The sequence below is a fragment of the Falco naumanni genome, chromosome Z (assembly GCF_017639655.2).
Source record: "Falco naumanni isolate bFalNau1 chromosome Z, bFalNau1.pat, whole genome shotgun sequence".
Taxonomy (NCBI): Eukaryota; Metazoa; Chordata; class Aves; order Falconiformes; family Falconidae; genus Falco; species Falco naumanni.
Window position 1 is genome coordinate 23,632,820 of NC_054080.1, and position 19,626 is coordinate 23,652,445.

The 19,626-nt window shown below is 37.2% G+C and overlaps 1 protein-coding gene across 1 annotated transcript in view; it reads right to left on the bottom strand.

Moving 5' to 3' along the window:
* KCNN2 (potassium calcium-activated channel subfamily N member 2) overlaps positions 1-19,626 on the bottom strand; it is a 76,141-nt gene that overhangs the window by 45,550 nt on the left and 10,965 nt on the right. Inside the window, exon 3 of the mRNA XM_040580531.1 lies at positions 8,767-9,185. Coding sequence (XP_040436465.1) covers positions 8,767-9,185 — 419 coding nt within the window. The remainder of the gene's footprint in view (positions 1-8,766; positions 9,186-19,626) is intronic.

Here is a 19,626-nt window from a genome sequence, read left to right on the forward strand (position 1 = left end):
TGTTATTCTCAGACACGGCTGTGCTAAGCAGTGTACAAACACAGAACAAAGTCAACCCCGATCCAGAAGCTTGCAGCTTAAATAATCTGAGATACTTGTCCAATTCACATTGCATTAATAGCTTCACTTTGCCATTAACATATTTAAATTCAGTGAACCAGTCTTCTGAAAACCCATAGGAATTTTGCCAATGGATTTCACTTAACACAGAACAAGGCTTAAAAAAAAATATTGCATATCACTCTGGTTTAGAGAAAAATAACTGCAAGTAGATTCATGTTCTATTTTCTAATTCAGGAATGTTCTTGATTGATCAGCCTACAAGCTCTGAACAAGTATAACATCACTGTTTTTGGAAGCATGAGTGTAGGTGATAACATACACCAACACTTGCACAGTTAAAAAATTAACAAAGTCAGTCATGTATCATGGCCCTGACTCCAAATGCATTGTTCGTGAGCACTGCACATCTGAGAAGACCGAGGTCCCAGGAACACACCCCAGCGACAATGACGGAGGAAAAAGGAGAACAAGCTTCTTTTTAAAAAAAATCATGATGTATTCCTTCTGATTCAGTCACCCAAATACAAATGTCTACAACATACTACAAATGTTAGAATGTAGGGTATTTTTAGAAAAATATTTTAAATAAATCAATATAAATAAAAGTGAAAAAGGTGTCTGTATTTCAGTCCAGAAATACCATGGAAGCTTTACAGAAAACTAGCATCAGGATTTGAGAATTCCTGTGTTTGGGGCCACAATGGGGAAAAGCCTTGTCACTTGCAATGAATTTAGAAGGCAAAATGTCATTCCCTTTAGAACTCTGTTACTTTTTCTTCGACTAACTTTTTTTTTTTTTAATACATAAAATCATTTCAAGAAGTAATACTAAGGGTGAGTTGCTCAGAACAGAAGGCAGGTGAACACATGCAGCCTTTGGTCTGACTCTTTGGGGAGAACTGCGTGTGACAAGTGCACCCATCTCAAAGATTGAGCCAAGGGGTGTCGTATCAAGGTGTATCTCCCTAGTTCCCGCTGTAAGCATCACTCCAGTTTGGTATGTTTCCGGCAGCACTTATTTCCTGCAGTCAGCAATACAGATCAAGTCAGACTCCTGCTAAGAGAAGGAAGCTGCTGTTTCTGAACTTAACACTGATGTAGTATTTCAATAATATTCCAGAAGGGCTGCTGATGGGACCTTTCCACTCTCTGGGCACTGGTTTGCAGCATGACACAGTATTAGGGTTCTCTTTAAGTGCTGTTAAACTTTGTTGAGGGTTTAAATATCCAATGTTTCCATAGGAATTAGGGGCTTGTGTACATCACAGAGCTGTACACTGTTGGGGATCCTTTGAATAAGTCGTTTTAATGTAAGGCTTTTTCAGCTCCTCTGAAAACAAAACAGTACCGAATTACCTGTAAATTATGCAAAGCTATGAGACCTACCAGCAGTAAAGATTTGCCTGGGGAGCTGTACTCCCCATATATATGTTAACTATATGGGGATATAGCACAGCAGAAGTTCTAAGCATAGGCTGGACGCTAGCATGATATCTGTGCAGTATGTATGAGCGATTTGCTGCAAATCACTTACCATCTCAGCTACAGGACAGCTGTAGCAAAAACTATAGTTGATTTTGAACTTTTCAAGACAAAAAACTACCCAAGCAAAAAAATGTATTGAGAAAACAATTTAAAAGAGGGAGGAGCACAGAAAAAGAAAACAAGGAACACACAATGTTTTAAAAGCACCTTCTGATGTTTCCATCCATATAACCACTAATTTCTTTAAACTGTGCAATTCCCCACACAATAACTGTTTCCTGTAATTGACCTTCTAGACTTATAATTTTAGGACTGAATTGTAAAAAATAAATAAAAGGAACTCTTTAATGTCTAATGTCAGAGTATAGTCAGCCTATCATGCATTTATTAGCACTGAAGTGACAATCATGATGCAAACTCCGCACTGTGGCCTGATATCCAGCTCAAGGAGCAAAATAAAACAGTAGTAAAGGCTAAATCCCAATTTCAGGGTGTATTTTTCAAATACATTAAGCTATTGGAGAAAAACATTATATTCTGAAATTATAAGAAATTGATTTCCGCTTCAGTTATGATTGTAATTTCTAAGGACTGCTTTTAAGGTATTATGACAAATAGGTTTGACTCCCTTTGAAGTAAAATATTCTGAATAGTTTAAGGTGTTAGTTAAAATGGGAAGGAAAAAAGTGAACAAACACATTTAAAAATGCAAGAACCACAGGATGCATCTTTGGATCCAGTGATGAAATAATGAAAAAAAAATAATCCCATAAAGTGCCCTCTTATCTGAAAGAATTTGGAGCGTGTATAACCATCCTTGCTGAACAGGAGAAAGATCGTTCCCTGAATTAGTTTTACAGATTCAAGATTAATGGGGGGGGAAAAAAGAAAAGACAATTTGTCCTTGGAAGCAGGTAAGTACTCCTTTGTAAGTATTCTCATTCTCTTCAGACTTTTGCATTTATAGAAACAGTTTTCTTGGCTCACCATTCTTATGAGACCTTGGAACTATACATGAGCTTTTCCACTTCATTATGTTCTCATACAATGTTGTACATATAAATCCTTTGTAAATAAAAGGGAATTTAACCTAAAAAAAAAAATTTTCCTGCTCTAGTTAGATGACCTTAAAAAAGAGATGTAAGACCTTTTTTAAGTTAGCAAGGAGATTTTTTTGGTGCTTGTTATTTAACTTTTCATCTTTTGCACTCCATTCCCCCAAGTTGGGTCTGCTATTTTTGGCCTAGAGAAACACTGATCTATCTTGGCTTGCTACATTTTTGTGAAAGAATGAATATACACACTCAGTTACTGCACCAATTATTGTTACTTTCCATAGCTATAAGGCTAATTCTGTAAATCCAAACAAACTGATAAATATGCTCTTACTTGTAGTCTCAAAATTCTTTTGCTGAGAATACACAAACAGCATTGTTCCAGAGGGAAGGAAAATATGGATTTAAAAGAACAGTGATCAAACTCTATAGGCATTAGAAATATGCCTCTGCATCCTCCATTAAATGTACATAAACAGTTTTGTTTTCAAGAAGCTAAAGAATACGTCATTTAGCCGTTAATCCTTCTGGATACACCTAGCAAACCAATTTTTTTATTTGGATAACGTGCTCTTTTTTGGATCTCAGTTATGTATATCAGACATTCACGGGTGTACTTCTGTGATGGACTCCCTTGTTGCCTTCACTGTTTGATAAAACAATAGACCTGGTGTCTGTTGGAAACATTTGCAACAAAAATGCAGCCAGTTACGTATGGTTTTAGTTATGAGTTAGTTGCTTTGAGATGTAAATATTACAAAAGAGTAACCTAACATTTGCAGTTCATCTGCATTCAGTTGGCAAAACCAGAAATGAAGACTAGAAGGCAAGAGAATCATTCATTCATAGCACAGACTCAAGTCAAGATGATGACATGTCATCTTTGATCACTGTTAAACTACTAGCAAGAATCTTTACACTGGCACTGCAGACACTGCTAAAGGCAGTTTCCAGTGGAGTATGGCCTTGGGATTACCCATGCACTGTACAACCTCAGATAAGGTCCTCAAGCCAACCAAAGAAGTCACATACTGCGAGGAAATTAGATAGCTAAGAAACATCTTTTTCCTGCATGAATTACAACTGAAAGTCTCTGTGCATCCACCTGCTTGTATCAAATGACCCCCTCACATTTGTCTAGCAGTTGTCATGTATGAGCTGCTTACTGGAAGCCTTGTGATGGCATGATATTTCCAAGAATTAAGACAGATAGGTATTCATCTGTAGAAAACAAGAACGAACAGAGAGCTGAAAAGGGTTTCACCTTTTCTCACACATATGAGGTGGGGTTTTTTGGTGTTTTTTGTTTGTTTGGGGTTTTTTTGTTAAAGCAAGGAAAGTATATAGAGCAGAAGCTGATGGGAGGAAGAAACGATGACTAAACACTCAGTCTGAACTGTCTTCATTGCCAGAAGTTAGAGAGGTACAAACAGAACCAAAAATGGTGCCAAAAATGTGTTCTCTGGGGAATCAGAAAATCCACTTCTGTTCTTAGTTCCGCTGTTGTAAATCCACAGTAACTCCAGGCATGTGATATGAGCTGTTCTGGACGTACAACAGTGTAACATGGGCACATGTGGCTCATGTTGCCCTGATACACAGGCACGTTATAGCCATGTGTGCATTCAGAAGACAAGGTTCTTCCTTTGCACAGAAAAAACTGAAGATCACCAGGAGTAATTACCTTCTACATAACCCAGAAAAGCAGCACACTTCTCACTGCAGAGGCAGGTCTTCTCCAGAAGAGCAAAGCAAGTTTGTCAGACTTTTCAATGGCACAGCACTACACATACCAACTTTGTTTTGAGAAACCAAATATTTCTATTTTAACTGCTATAAGCAACTGACGACCATGCAGAGAGCTATTTCAGTAACAAGATCAATATGGGAGACTGAGAAAAGTAATCTGCTCACAGGGCTCATAATTCATATACAAAATAATGTATTCATAAGTGTTCCAGATGTGTGCCTCAGAGACGTTATAAACACAAACATCTATTGACTTAGACATAATAAAAAATTTAGATTTTCATTATGAAGCCCACATATGACAGATAGCAATACACTGATGCTGGCAATGAAAAGGCAGATATTAAAACCTATGTAATGTAATTTCCCTCTCAAAACAGATGTAAAAACGTGAGCAATAAAAAAGCAAGAATTTCCAGCATCGTGTATGTAGCAACACTTCGTACTTTCCCCATCTTTTGCTCTCAAACTCCCCCAGTCAGATTACTCTGCAGCCCTAGAAACCCATTTATACTCAGCTGGCTGTCCACCATCATTATCTGTACCACATTCTGCCCTTATGGACGACCTTAAACTGCAATCCTGGAAAATACCTTGCTCACCAATGCGAAGTGTCACTTGCTATAATTAGCATTCTAAGAGCTAACAATACAGCCATTAAGGCACTGAGAAAGCCACATGTCCTGCCTTAGTTCAGTTTATATCAAGTGATCAGTCAGATGACCATTAAAGCAGTGAAGTCTTTATTCAGACAGTCAACTCACCTGCTTCAATCCATAACTTATCTCTATAGGGTTTTCCTTATGTGGATAACGATGCTCTTTCATGTTACCTTTCTTGCTATGAAATGCAGTGCTTCCAAATCTCTCTTCCCATCCCCAGGCCAGCCTTCAATGAGAAAAATCTGACTTCAAACAGAACAACAGTCTCCGAATCAGGCTGTGATTCACCAGCAACAGCTTTTGGTGAGCACACACAGCTTCACAGTAAGGATGCTGTCTCCTGTGTCTTCCCCCCTTACTGAGGACACAGAATAGCATAAGAATGTTTCATCTCCATTCCAAAATTTTAATGTTTTAATCTATTAAATCTTATCACCATCATCTTGTTCTAATTTGGATGGCCAGCTGAGTTAATAAGACACTGAAGAAATTCTAAAACCGCTAGTACGAAGTTTTATGTAAAACTACAACATAACAAAAATTAAAGAGCTTGGTGTTGGAGTGATGCTGCGAACCATTTAACACCTCAAATGTTATTCATGTAAACCCCCCCTCATCAAAACAAACCCACTTGACTGCTGCCTTAAATCCTGATTCCTGCTAAATTAGGGTTTCATGTATAGCATCAGGTGGAATAAAATGCTTCTAAAGATAACATACATTTTCAGGATTGTTTTGTGTACATAAAATACTCTATTCCAACAAATAGTTTCCCTCTAGTTAAAACTGAGGGGGAAAAAAATCAACTTAAGAGCAGATGAACAAAATGTATTTTATTTGCATTAACTAAACTTTTAACTACTGAGCAAATCAAAGCCATTAACACCTCAGGAGACATCTTTTGAGGACTATGACTACTACACAGCACAGAATGGATTCAGCCACCACACCTGTCCCTTCCCATGACCAGTGGTTATTGCATCTGCCTCCAGCTATACAAAAAGGGATACCTAGCTTCAGATAGCAGTGCAGAGCATTCTGATGTGTGGGGGTTTGGCATTTTCTTTTAGGAGCTTTTTTAAAAAATTGTACTCTATGGGCTATGGATCTATAGGGTTTTGGTGGACTAATTAGTAACTGGAATCCAAAGCCAAAGTATCATTCCTTTGGCAAAATACATATTCCCTCAAGGGAAAATCTGAGGCAAAACACACAAAACTGGCTGTGCAACTAGCATGGATGACATAAATATCTAATTCCCAAAGCCAAAATCACAGAATCACAGAACGGTCGTGGTTGGAAATGACCTCTGGAGATCACCTAATCCAACCCACTGCTAAAGCAGGTTCACCTACAGCAGGTTGCACAGAGTCATGTCCAGGTGGGTTTTTAACATCTCCAGAGAAGGAGATGCCACAACCTCTCCGGGCAGCCTGTGCCAGCGCTCTGCCACCCATATATCTCTTTCATATGTCCCTGTTTTGAACACCTATAAAATTAACAATTTTGTTAAATGTGAAGGAACATAATCTTGGACTGGACTCCACTGACAGAAGGTCATTATGCTAGAGACATGTTAATCTAATGTTCACTCTTATATTTAACTTGCTTTTAGTTGTGTTTGGTTTTGGTTTTAGAAGGCCCTAGCGGCTATCCATGTTACTATCCAAACCATTACAATCACTTCAAGGACAGCAACTGCAAATTAAAATGTGGAAAATCCATGACCAGTTTAGCAGCAAGCTGAAGAAAATTCAGTGGTTTTTTGCAATCCTGAGTTCAGTGTACCTGACCAAACAAAAAAGCTTCCCCCCAGGATCACAGCAGAAGTGCCTCCATTTCTAAGTAGAAATAAACAAACTCACAAAATAAAAACCTTATGATAGTGTTGTCTTCACTCTCCCTGATTGGAAAATAGGTGAAGTCTGTTTCTTTTAGTATTACTTCTACACTACAGCCTCTTGTCCTGCCTTCTTTACACTAACAAATAAACTTTTATAAATAATAAAAAACCCAAATATGTGTTTTACAAACATGTGTATCAGACAGTAGTTAATATTTTTCAGTAATTTTTACTGAGGCACAAGTTTTATAAGCTTATTTTGAATGTGCATCTATTAAAAAGTTAATAAAATAATGACTAATTCTACTTTATAATAATAGTAACAACAACAACAACAACATCATAAAAATATCATTATTAACTAGTGATATGTAACGGAGTGACAACAATGGATGATGACGTTATTTAGAGCCACTTCACAGGTGACAATTTGGGAAATGCCTGATGCAGACACTCAGGAATTCCTGAGCAGTAATTCTGTTGGAAAAAAAACCTGGTGGGAACACAGGTGAAGAATGTGACACAGAGAGGTTTTGCACAAGTCAGTTAAATCTGAAACAAGAACAGGCTTATTAAAATACAACTATTATAGATTGAGTCAGAATCTAGGATGCTCTGCCTGCTTCACCTATGGGGAATATATTGAAACTATAATATGTCACTGTTAACATGGCATTTTCAGAACACTTAATGATTAGTTTTGCCATAACACGAGGAAACAACTGACACAAAGCATCTACTGTAGCAAACTACATTCTAAGATTCTGGCAATTTTATCAATAAAACCTACAACATCAACATGATCTCTACACTCATTTTATAAGATCAGCTATTTTATTCTGTAACAAATTGAGAAGTGATGCAGGGAGTTAACTTCCAAAAGTAACATAACCATAACAGTTGATGTGCAATTTAACTGCTGATTTAAATCGGCTAGCTGTTACAAATAACTCCACTAAACTCCTTCTAAAATGGGCAGACATGGAAAGGAAGAGGAAAAATAAAAGGGTCAATAACCTGCAGCAGAAGTGCCTTAATTGTGTTGAAGGTCTTCCAGTTTAAGTAAGGAGAAATTCCTTCCAGGATCAAAGAGCTGTCCTAGGCATTAAAGCTTTCATAGAGAATCATCCTCATTGTCTCCTCAGGAGTTAACCTATCTCATATTCCTAAGCAATCCTATCCAATAAGAAGCTAAGTTATTTTCTGTTAAAGCTGTGTTTGAGAGAATTTCAAGCTGTCAGCACTGATAGCCATTTATTCTGCACCTACACTGAAGTCTGTGGGAGGGGGAGGCTGGAAAGCGAGCTGAAATGAATGAAAGTCTGCCTCTAAAATGTACTTTTTCTGATTTTTAGGGGAAGAAAGAAAAGTTATATTACTGTAATTTTTCTGCTTGTTCCTCCTTTTTGATTTTGTCAACTCCCTAACAATACTTTGTACTTCCTTTTCTTTTACAGCATAATAAAACTCAAATTAAAAAAACTCCAAACATTTTCCAATGGAATTTTACATGGCTATTTTATCTATCTTATCCTCAATAAATTTAATTTACAACAATGAGAGCCAATATTGATGCAGAATATCAACAACTATTCTTAAAGATATTTTATGGTATCTGTCCACTGTGTTTTAGCAAAAACACCTAAATTTATATCAAAACACTGACATCAAATCACAATGCCACAGTAAACAGCGTGGCATAAACCTCTGCAGAAGTCCTTCAGAATAAAAGGCAAAGCATTTCTGACAATCTGTAGCACAGAATACAATCCAACCAACACTCAAAATATCAAGGAACTGGAAACCCCATTCCATTAAATATTTAGGCCCCCTAAATCCAAAATTTAAGAGGCAAAACAAGAGAGAAAAATAGAAAGACAGAAAGAACTAAACAAGCAAACAACCTTACCTTTCACAAGCTCGGACAGTCCATGCAGCAATTATCCATAATGAGATACTAAAAACCAACAGTACAGTTCCTGGACATATTGTCATTAGAGTCTTCATAACAAAACGAGTATTGAAGTTTATCTTATTTAATGCTCCAATGCTTCTAGATGAGGCATCAGTGAAAAGTTTGCTATGCAAAAGCATAACTCTGGCAATAAGATATAGTCTTAAGAACATTGGTATAGATAAAATAATATCCACATCAGCTGTTGTTGTGGATGGAGCATAAGAAAAGGCGAGCCGGGCTGTCCATGTGAACGTATAGTTCCCAGGTATGGGATGGATAGCACACACCAGTATTTCCAAGCAGATAAAGAAAATACGCTCATAAGTCATGGCTATTCTCCAGTCATCTGCTCCATTGTCCACCATGAACAACTGAAATAATAAAATATAAGGTTAACTTTAGTATGTCATTAGCAAACTTTGTTATAAGTTCATTTTAAAATGCTATATTTTTCAGAGCTGCCATTGACCACCAAAAAGAAAATAAATATGCCATTTCAGAAAATGACATTACTACATCACTATGAAGTGAAACATATCTCTGGTTAAGGCAAAAAAAAGAATTTTTTCATGCACTATTTTTAAAACTTTACATTGAACTGAATTTTTGCGTATTATTTACTAAGAATTTCTCATATATTCTTTAATTGTCATTACTGATAAAACAAAATGGCAGACCAATTAAGCCTTGTCCCTTCAAAATCAATTGCTTACACTAAGTTAATAAAATTGAGAAAAATCTAAGAACGTGTGGTCAGAATGGATATCTAAATTACAACTTATAAATACTAATACTAAGATGCAATGTAAGCCTGCCCTAGAGCATATCGATGCTTCAGCCAGGGTGCTATTACAGCTTCTGTAGAACTATCTAAGCTTTCTTCAAGCTTCAGGCACCAATACAGATCAATATAGGATGAAAAACTACGTGAGAAATTGCACAAAGACTCAGCAAGATATCTCATGGTGAAACACTGAAAAGCAAAGGCTGGCAAATATCAGAGTAGCCCAGACAGACAGGTGATGTCTACTAGTAGCTGAAAATTAAATGCAGGCGTTGGTTCTTTTACAAGCAAGGCCTTCAGTTTGCCACCAAAGAACTGAAACATTTCACAGTAAATGTTGTTCCTGGTGTTTTACTAAATAAAACCTTAATTAACCAGTATTTGTCACTAGTAGACAGTAGTTGCAAACAGGCAACTCTTCTAAAAGGAACATAACCTGTAATGACAATGAAGATACAACATCGGACAGGAGAAGACCTCCTCATCAACTCAACTATAGTCCAAAGCTAAACAAGGCTGTTCAGTATATACGTAAAGAGGAAATAAAAATACTTTTGCAGGATTTTTAAAATTAGATTATTCAAAAAAAAGGCTGAAAAGGAAATGTGCACAAAGAATGCACTCTTTAACGTAAAAAAAGTATTTTCAGCACACTACACACCATATACACAGCCAAAAAACCCAATTACTGATGTGCACTGCTCTTTGCCTCTCTCTGTCTTTCAAGAATTTAGAAATACAAGCCCGATTTCTCTGCATATGTTTCTTAGAGATTGAAGACCTCCTCCCAATACACTGTTGGTCTCTTCAGAAAATTGCTCCAGTCTTTTGTTTAGAAAAGTGATAACCACAAATAAACTTCATTGTAGCTGAACTGATGCTAAAAGAAGTAGAGAAATTAACCATAGTAAGAAACACAACAAAACAAAACAATTTTCTGTATTTGTAGAACTGTTTTCCAACCCTTTATGTTGCTTCCCTCCATCTTAGTGTATTGGGTGACTGTGACAAGGTTTTGGTACTGGAGGGGCTATACAGGTGGCGTCTGCAAGAGGTCATGGGCTGCTCTGCAATCGACCCGCTGCAAGACATACCTGAGGTCTTCAGTGAAGATGGCGGTGCTTCTGTGAAAGCATATTTAAGAAAGGGCAAAATGCTGCCCAAGCAGTGAAGAGTGAGAGGAAAAAAAAGTGTGAGAAACAACCCAGGAAATGCTAAGGTCAGAGAACAGGGAGGAGGTGCTCCAGGCGTTGGAACAGAGGTTTCGCCGCAGCCCATGGAGAGGACCATGGTGAAGGAGGCATTTCCCTTAAGCCCGTGGAGAGGACCACACTGGAGCAGATACCTACACTACAGCCCAGGGAGGACCTCACAGCAGAGCAAGGTGGGTATTTCCTGAAGAAACTGCCACCTGCAGACAGCCCACACTGGAGCAGATTCTCCTTACAAGAACTAATGCCCATGGAGAATTCATGCCGGAGCAGTTTTAGCCTGAAGGGCTGCAGGCCATGGAGAGGGCCCACACTGGCACAGGGGAAAGGCGGGCAGGGGAAGGAGCAGCAGAGAGGAGCTGCTGCGGACAGATTCCCCTCCACCATACCCCCCGCGCCACTCGCAGGGGAGAAGACAGAGCAGCTAGGAATGAAGGAGAGATGTTGAACCTGGGAAGAGGTCAGTAGGGCAAGGGGTTCTAGTTTTTGTCTTTGTTTCTCACCATCTTACTCTAGTTTTAGCTGGCAATAGATTTAAATTAATTTTCCCCAAGCTAGGCCTGTTTTGCCAGTGCTGGTAACTGTAAGGGATCTGCCCATCTTTATCTCAAACTCATGAACTTTTTAATCTTATTTTCTTTCCTTGTCCTGTTGAGGAGGGAGAGTGAGAGAGCAGCTGGGTGGGGGTCTGGCTGCTGGTCAAGGTCAAGCCACCACTACACTTGCATGTAGCTTTTACCTCTGCTGCAACACCATTAAAGCCAAGGAAACACAGTGCTGAATTAAGCTAAAAACACTCAGTAAATTCAATGTGAATGCAACATAAGCACATAAACTTTCTCTTACCTGTGGTCACTCTGCAAACTTTTTATGTTAGATATGTGAATTGATACTAGAAGGCCAATTTATGTATGAATGTACACATGTATGTATTACCAAAAAGTGCTGGTTTCCACTTAGCAAATGCTATCAGTATGAAGGGCCAAACTTTCAAAGTAGAGTAAGGCTCAAGGGCATTCGCTTCTTGTGACTAGCCTGTAAATGCTGTTGGTCAGATCACAGAAGTGCTACAACAGTTATGAAGAGGTATTCAGAACACTCAGAAAACAGATGGATAGTAACCAGCTTAACTGAAAAAGAGATAGATAATATCAAATCTCTCAAATGCTGTGTGGGTTTCCGAAGAAAAGAATTAATTAACAACAGAATTAAATATTTCAGTTCTCAGATAAGTAGCAAATAGGTGTCAAACTGGCAGCAGTTTAAAACGTCTTTTAAAGTTTCGAACTCTGCTGAAAAAAACACTGGTCTTTTGTCCTACCTTTTTACCAACCATCTTCACAGATTTCTAAAATTCTACATGCAGAAAGGCGATTCAAGAAAAATGATACCTTAAGTACTGATTAAATTTAAAAGATGAGAATAGAATAATGTTAAACTTAGTCATTAAAATTTGATCTTTTGATTTTCATAGAAGGTTTTTTTTTAATAACTGAGTTTTTAAAAAACTTTAAGATGTCATTATGGAATAAATACTTGATAACATATTTGTCAGCAGAAGGAATCCTAATATGCTACTAAAGAAAGAAGTTTCTCAGTAGCGCTCAGTGGAATAGTTACGTTTGCAGACACAGATCCCTACCAACTCTCCTTGACCTCAGCTGTGCCAGTTTCTTTTAAGGAAAATAATATTTTAAAGTGATAAGATCTTCAACTGTCATATAATAAGATTTAGGAGGTGAAAACACAGAAGGTAGAAAACACCAGAAACCACAAATGACCACAGATCCAGTACAAAATTTCTATTTCATAAAAACATTAACATTTCAAAATCATATTTATGAGGAAGACTTCCTTACAATCTGAGTCTCTAAATTCAAACCGATGGGTATCAAACACTCTGGAACAAATATGGGCCTCTAAAACAGGCTGTGAATAACAATTAAATTGGGACATACTGAAATGACACAGAAAGTAGTACAGGATTTCATGTACATTTTATATACCTGCAATTATGCAACCTACTAAATGCAATTTTCTATTTTAATTTGGAAAATACACAGGTATTTGTGTGTGCCTGCATGCTTGGCTAGGTACATTTCCTATTTGGAAAGTGAGGAAGGTAAATGAATGAAGAACAGAAAGAACCGCTGAACAGCATAATTTAAAGAGTACACATAACCCTCTTTGCTGCTTTCAGTCAATCCCATTATAATATTGATGCATTGATTTCAAGATACTACTCCCTGTTTGAAAGGAGAATGATGCTAACAAAAAGGGAACATAATAAAACAGTGTTCAAACTCTTCACGTAGAATTGAGTCCTGCAAAGAAAGCCAAATTCCAGCCAAGGTCAAAGATGTTATGCCTGTTCTTAGCTTTCAAATTTCTTATAATTATTCAGCATTGAAATCTAATGCAAGTACTTTATCAGTGTTCTGCAACATTCTTCAAATACAGTCCTCTCATATACCTTTACTAAGTCTGCACTCTCAGAAAAATTTGGAAGTTATTTTCACCTGCAATTATGTAATATATTTCCAGCATATTGTATGTAAATATAAGACATAAATAAATCTTTAACTTCAAATAAAATTTGTAATGCTACACAGTGAAGACATAAAAATAAATATACCATAGATATTTATAGGTATGTGTATATTTACATAATGCTTTGTTAAATTCATATAACACCAGATGAGAAAAAGAGAAACAGATTCAAAGTAGACAGATTGCACACAATGACAAATCAGATCAGAGTCTCCCTGAAACTACTTAAAACAAAAGTAGAGAAGTTAATTTTGTATATCATCAGTATATCAAAACAGATTCATATCAGGCTGTCAGTGGATGTTGGTGAACACAAAGAACAAGAAAACTAGCTATTTTCTAAAAATACAATCCAGATAAAAGAATAAATCTGAAAACTGTATCACACTACCTTGCTGTGATACTGTGGGGATACATTAATACAGGAGTAAAAAGTCAAAAATAAACAGTGATAAAGTAGCATCAGCTGTACTCCTGGAAGCATTCCTTGCAGAGGGGGAATCAGCTGTACTCACAAACATATTGTGCAATTGCTTAATTTAAAAATCCAAGTTTAAAATTGTTAAATACTGGAGTCACTTAAACCTTACACTGAACGGATGGTACTATGATTCAGAGCAGCAAAATATAACCTTTGGGGCTGCTGATTTACTAAAATTTTTCATCAGACAATTTTCTGTAGTTTGTAGTCCCCAGAATATAATTTATACAACCAAAAAGACCATTATGGTACTCAGAGAGGAAGACTATACTGTTTTTGTCACAGTACTCCAGACAGCCAAGTTGTTGTCCCACAGCACCCCATTAAGTACAAATGATTTTAAACCACGTGGTGGCAGGAGATAGATATCTCAAGCTTTTAACATAGTTTCCCCTAACTGGGGAATGAAAAAGACTTTTTTCCATCATCAGAAGGCATGTAATAAAATGGTCTGTGAGTTATGTAAGGCCCTGTCCTTGACCTTGGAGAGCCTGCAGGAGTTCCTGTGGGCTGCTGTACTCCTCATCCTAAATACAACGTCACAGAGCAGAGACTTTAGTGAGTTTAAGTTGTAAGTAAAGTCATGAGGCATCAAATACCTTCTGCGTGCAAAGCACAGAAGGCAAAGAATATGTTTTTCACAAAACTATATGAAGGATTGACTATCTTACATTATCCAGAATGTTTCCCACATCCAGAGTTCCTAGTAAGTCCTTAGAAATTTATCCACAAGGTGTTGTGGATATAGCTATCTACTGAATGAAACATGCTTAGCTCATCCAAATGGGGAAGCTAGACTGCTCTATCACTCGTACGTGTATACATGCATACACACACACTCAGTTACAAAAACGGTAATTTAAACAGATGACTGCAAAATCTGGTACTCAGCTTCAGCACAAAAATGATTATTTGCATAGTATATTATATTTAAATTTGGCATCTCCATGCAAAATGAGTTTTTCATAGTTATTGATGTTTTGCTATAAACATTGTGCATGTCAATACATGTAAATAAAGCTTAGTGTATGCTGGTGGCTAAGCAAGCTCAAAACTCTTCTCTCAAAGACTGCATTTATATCTTGGCATCTTAGGAAGGGATGTGCAGAAGAGGCTCAGACCATTTACAGTCTTTGTGAACCATATTTTCAGAAGTGCAGCATCAGTAAGTTCACATTAAAATACATCTTAGTTACTCTGATGGGCCACACATAACCACAACCATTTCAAAAAAACAGATGTGTTAAACAACGCTTTTAACAGATTTGTCTACGTATTTTTGTGACTTCTGTCTCTCAGATCATTACAAAAAACCTACCCCAAATACTCGATGAGATTTTTTACACAGAAAGGACATTTATGATCACAGAAACTAACAGAGTTAAATTCTGCCTAAGCACACAGTTAAATTCTGCCCATCCATATTTCCCTTCTGTTTTAAATCACATACTGACAGTATTCTTTTTAGCTTTCTGAAAAGATATTCAAAGGCCTCATTCAAAATTTTGTAATGCTACTGGTCAGACTTTCAGCTTCATCATTCATCTCAAACAACTGTGAAATAGCTTAACCCCCTGACAGCCTAAAACAACAAAAATCCATTATAGTACTCAGCAATTGCTAGGACATACATAATTTCTTTTCATATAGGGTTATCCATATAAATGTATGTGCTCCAGGGGCACAAAGAGGGTGAGATGCTCCCAAAAATGGCATTCTTTTTACCCAGTAGCTTTCTATGTAGGTACGATTGCTAAGAACTGAAATTCAAGGACAACAAAGGAAAAAAAAAAAAAAAAGTACATTCCAAAATAATCAGGTTTTCTTTCTCAATGCTATGGAGAAGGACCACCTCAGGAAAGCGTAATTATGCATCAAACTAAGAAATCATCACAAGCTTGTAAAACTAAAACAAACCCCAAAGAATTAGGCAATTAACTTATTATTATTAGTAGAAAGAGCTGATTAAAATATTAATATCAGGACAAAAGATTTTTCACTTTCATTACTAAAAAGATGTATCACAAGACAATGTCCTATTAAATCTAGTTTGGACTCTTGCGGGAACAATCATAGCTGAGCTTCCTCAGATCTGTTATCAACCAGGAGATATTTAGTTATATAATTTTTTATGAGCCTTTGAACAAAATCAGAGGTCCAGAAATAAAAGTCCATCACTCAGGGTTACTACATTCATTTGAGATACTCGGTAGGTCCACCAGTAAGTCACTAAATTAAACTGACTGAATCAGGAGTTTTTACAAAGTCGATGTGTGTTGACAGGTATTTCTTCATTTTAACAGTCTTCATATTTTAGCAGCTATTTCATTATACCAAAGTTTCAGTTTACATTCTTCCCCCTCTCCAGCTGCTTAAAACACAGTAAGTTCCTTAAGTTACCACATGTAAGCAGCTTCATCCAGCACCAGCAGCTCCCAAAAGCTCCTGTGACTGGGGTTGACAGTTAAAAATGTTCTCCAGGCAGATACAGAAGGAGCGTGACTTAATAAAGCTCTGAATATTGCTTAAGGGAAAGAAGAGTAACAGAGAAGGAACAGTTGAGATAGGTCTCCTGCGTGCAAAATTGGAAAATGGGACCAGTTCACTGAAACAGCATTAGTCTTCTTTTATATATATATATATATATATATTGTTATTTAAAAAGCAGGAAAGAAATAACAAAGAAAATAAAAAGAATAAGCATATTACTGCCTAACATGAATTTACTAGACAATATACTGGGTGACTCAGGGCAATCCAGAAGAGTGGCTTCATGCAGTTGACAGAGATGGAATGGAAAAAACGCATAGGTTTCAACCAGAGCTCTTCTCTCCAAGAAGCCAAGGACTGAGCAAGGTTATCTGGATGTAGCCAGCCCTTGGGAAACATTTCAGCACTTAACCTAACCTAACCTAACCACAACTTACTCAGAACTCAGCTTTCATGAGCCACCACTCCACACCACCCCTTGCTTCTGCTGGCCTGTTCTGGCTCACTCAGCTTGCTAAGAGAGTACAGCAGGACACAAGCTATGCCAGCTTTATTACATCTAAAAGGGAAAGCTGCAAAGAAATACTGAATTAATTTCTCAGGTTCCTTTTGCACTTTCACAAATATAAACAAATGACCACACTGAATAAATCACTATGCAAATTAAATAATCCCAACACAACAATAACAACAACAGTAATATTTAAAAACCTCTGGTCTTTTAGGTCTGCTACAACTACTACACTGACCTTGTCAGCACAGGGATGGAAACACTCATTTCAAAGTTAGGGATGAATTTAGTTTTGTACTGAAGCAGCAGTGCCAAAACTTCATCTAAGAAGAACGCAGCACATCTTCCCACAAACTAACTGATGTTTTAATGAACTAATTTTTAGAATGCATTTTTTAAGAAACCTAGTGGTCTGGGTTATATTTTCCCACAATTAAAGTACTTCAGAAATAAAGTAACTATGATTTTACACTTCTTGCAGAAGCAAAACTCGCTGGGGAGACCTACCTACATTTCAATCTTTTTTATGTTTTTAATTCTAAACTATTATTTTACAATTCTTCATTTAGGATTTGCTTTTCTTCAAAATTTCAGTACTAAAAATAATTTGTTCTGCAGATCACTGCACAAAGAAATGCCATCTCCCACAATGGCTGCTGTCTGCCTCTGCTCCCCATGTGAGAGACGCCTCACTCTCTTCAGAGATGATCAGCTTCATTACTCCTAGGAAAACTGAATTTTCTTTAGAAATTGCCAATATTTTTGCAAGTGAATAGGAGAAACAGAAGTTAAGGGAAGAAATACCAAACCCGAGGCTAGATAAAATGAGCTCATTCATTCATTCTGCCAAAGGAGTACACCAGTGACTCTAAATTTAGGAACTTTTAAGGGTTATTTGGTACCAACACATCATATGCACAAGAATCGATCTTCCAAGTTCCTCCTTTAGTGTTTACTTATGACACAAATTCTTCAAGTATGAGAAAGTTTGCATGTTTGTTTTTAAACTGGCTAAATTTTTATTTAACTGACAATGTGTGAATACACATCTGCACCACAGGAATTATAAAAAGTCCCTGTAGTGTTTTTACTGTCTCAGAAACACAGTTGAACTGGGAACTTCATTTAAGGATATGTTTAATATAACTCCAAATACAGAAATGCAAAATCTAAGTACTGAAGCATTGTCCTAAAGCAAGACCACTTCAGTAGGGGAAACTAAGAATTGGACCGCAGAAGAAGCAGAGTGGAGTTAGACATACTTGTGTACTTACGAATTCTAACAAACAGTCATGCACTAATCCTAAGTGTACAGAGGCATTCCTGCAAGAACCGCCTCTGTAAATCACCCTGGCAAGTAAATCTAGGAGGCAGCAGCAATCAAGGAGCTATTTAGTTAGCACCTGTTACTCCTGAAGGCCTAAACTGGGCTTCTGTCTAAACTACATGGCATTTAAAGTCTTCAAATTGCCTCAAAGATTAAGTTAAAATATTTTTAAGAAGGTCAACTTTCAACATCAGGTTAAACATATACACCAGTTTCTTTACAGTATTTAACTGTATTTCTTTATAGGTAAAATACTGTTTTACTTTATCACTACCGATTATGACTTCAGCTGCTTCATCAGAAAAAAAAACAACCAAAAAACTAATACAAAACCTCTCCCAAAACCAAATCCCAGCACATTCTGTCAAACACTTCTTAGCACAGTTCTTGTGGCTGCCCCACTAATTACTTGAATGCTACATCTTCATGAAATCTGTCTAGTTCATAGCAGCTCTCTCAATTAAAAGATGATCTGTCCTCAAAGTTGTTTTTTGGGTTTTTTTAAGAAGCACACCAAATACAAGAAACAAGTTTGCACTGAGTGCTGCCAATCCCCTTATCTTCCACAGTTTAAACTTAAAACTGCTATTCAAAATGTTTTAGAAAGCTTTATTTTCACAACCATTATGTTCAGTGGGACAGTCCCTGGCAGAAAAAATTCTGACGTGCAGTAGTTAACACAGGATGGTACCATCCCCAACATACATAAAAAGTCACAGGTGAAATGCAAGAATTATTAATTTTGGATGAGCTGGCATCTCTGATCACAGCCTGGATATATAAAAAACCTGTTCACCTTTTTTTATTTTCCCTTCAAGTGCCAAATGGCAGGGGAAAAGAATCATCTGCCAGTGTACAGCCACACTGGTAAACTTCTCATCTGGCTCTGCTGCATCCTGTTCTGTTGCTGGAAGGTAGGCAAACGTCTGCTCATGCATGGCTGCACATAAAGATGGAAAACCAAACATTTTCCTATCTGACAACCAAATTTGGAAAGCAGACCGGCCATGGGTAGTCTTTATTATTTTTTTTTCCTTAAACATATTTTGCCATTAAACTACCTTAAAACTATGTGGAAGCTAATCTGGCAATACATCAGGCCCAGCACTGGTCTATCCTACCACATAAAGATTTAGTTATTTTAAACTCTCGGACTGCAGAAATCACAACAGAATGCAAATTATTGGCTTTCACCATGAGACAAGCCCAAACCTAAACGAGACCAAAAGGAGAAGGTGGGCTTAGTGTGAAGTCACTTTACTCATGACACCACTCAGATGATGGCTGTGCTCAGTACCAGTGGTCACAGGGTGCCTTTTCAGCTATACTGGAATCAGGACGGGCAAGAATTTCTGTTGCATAGACCATTCCTTATGCAGAGCCCATGAACAACTCTTGGGCAGTACCCTGCAAAGGAATCTATAACCAAAGGAAAACACTACAATGTGGGTGTAGTAG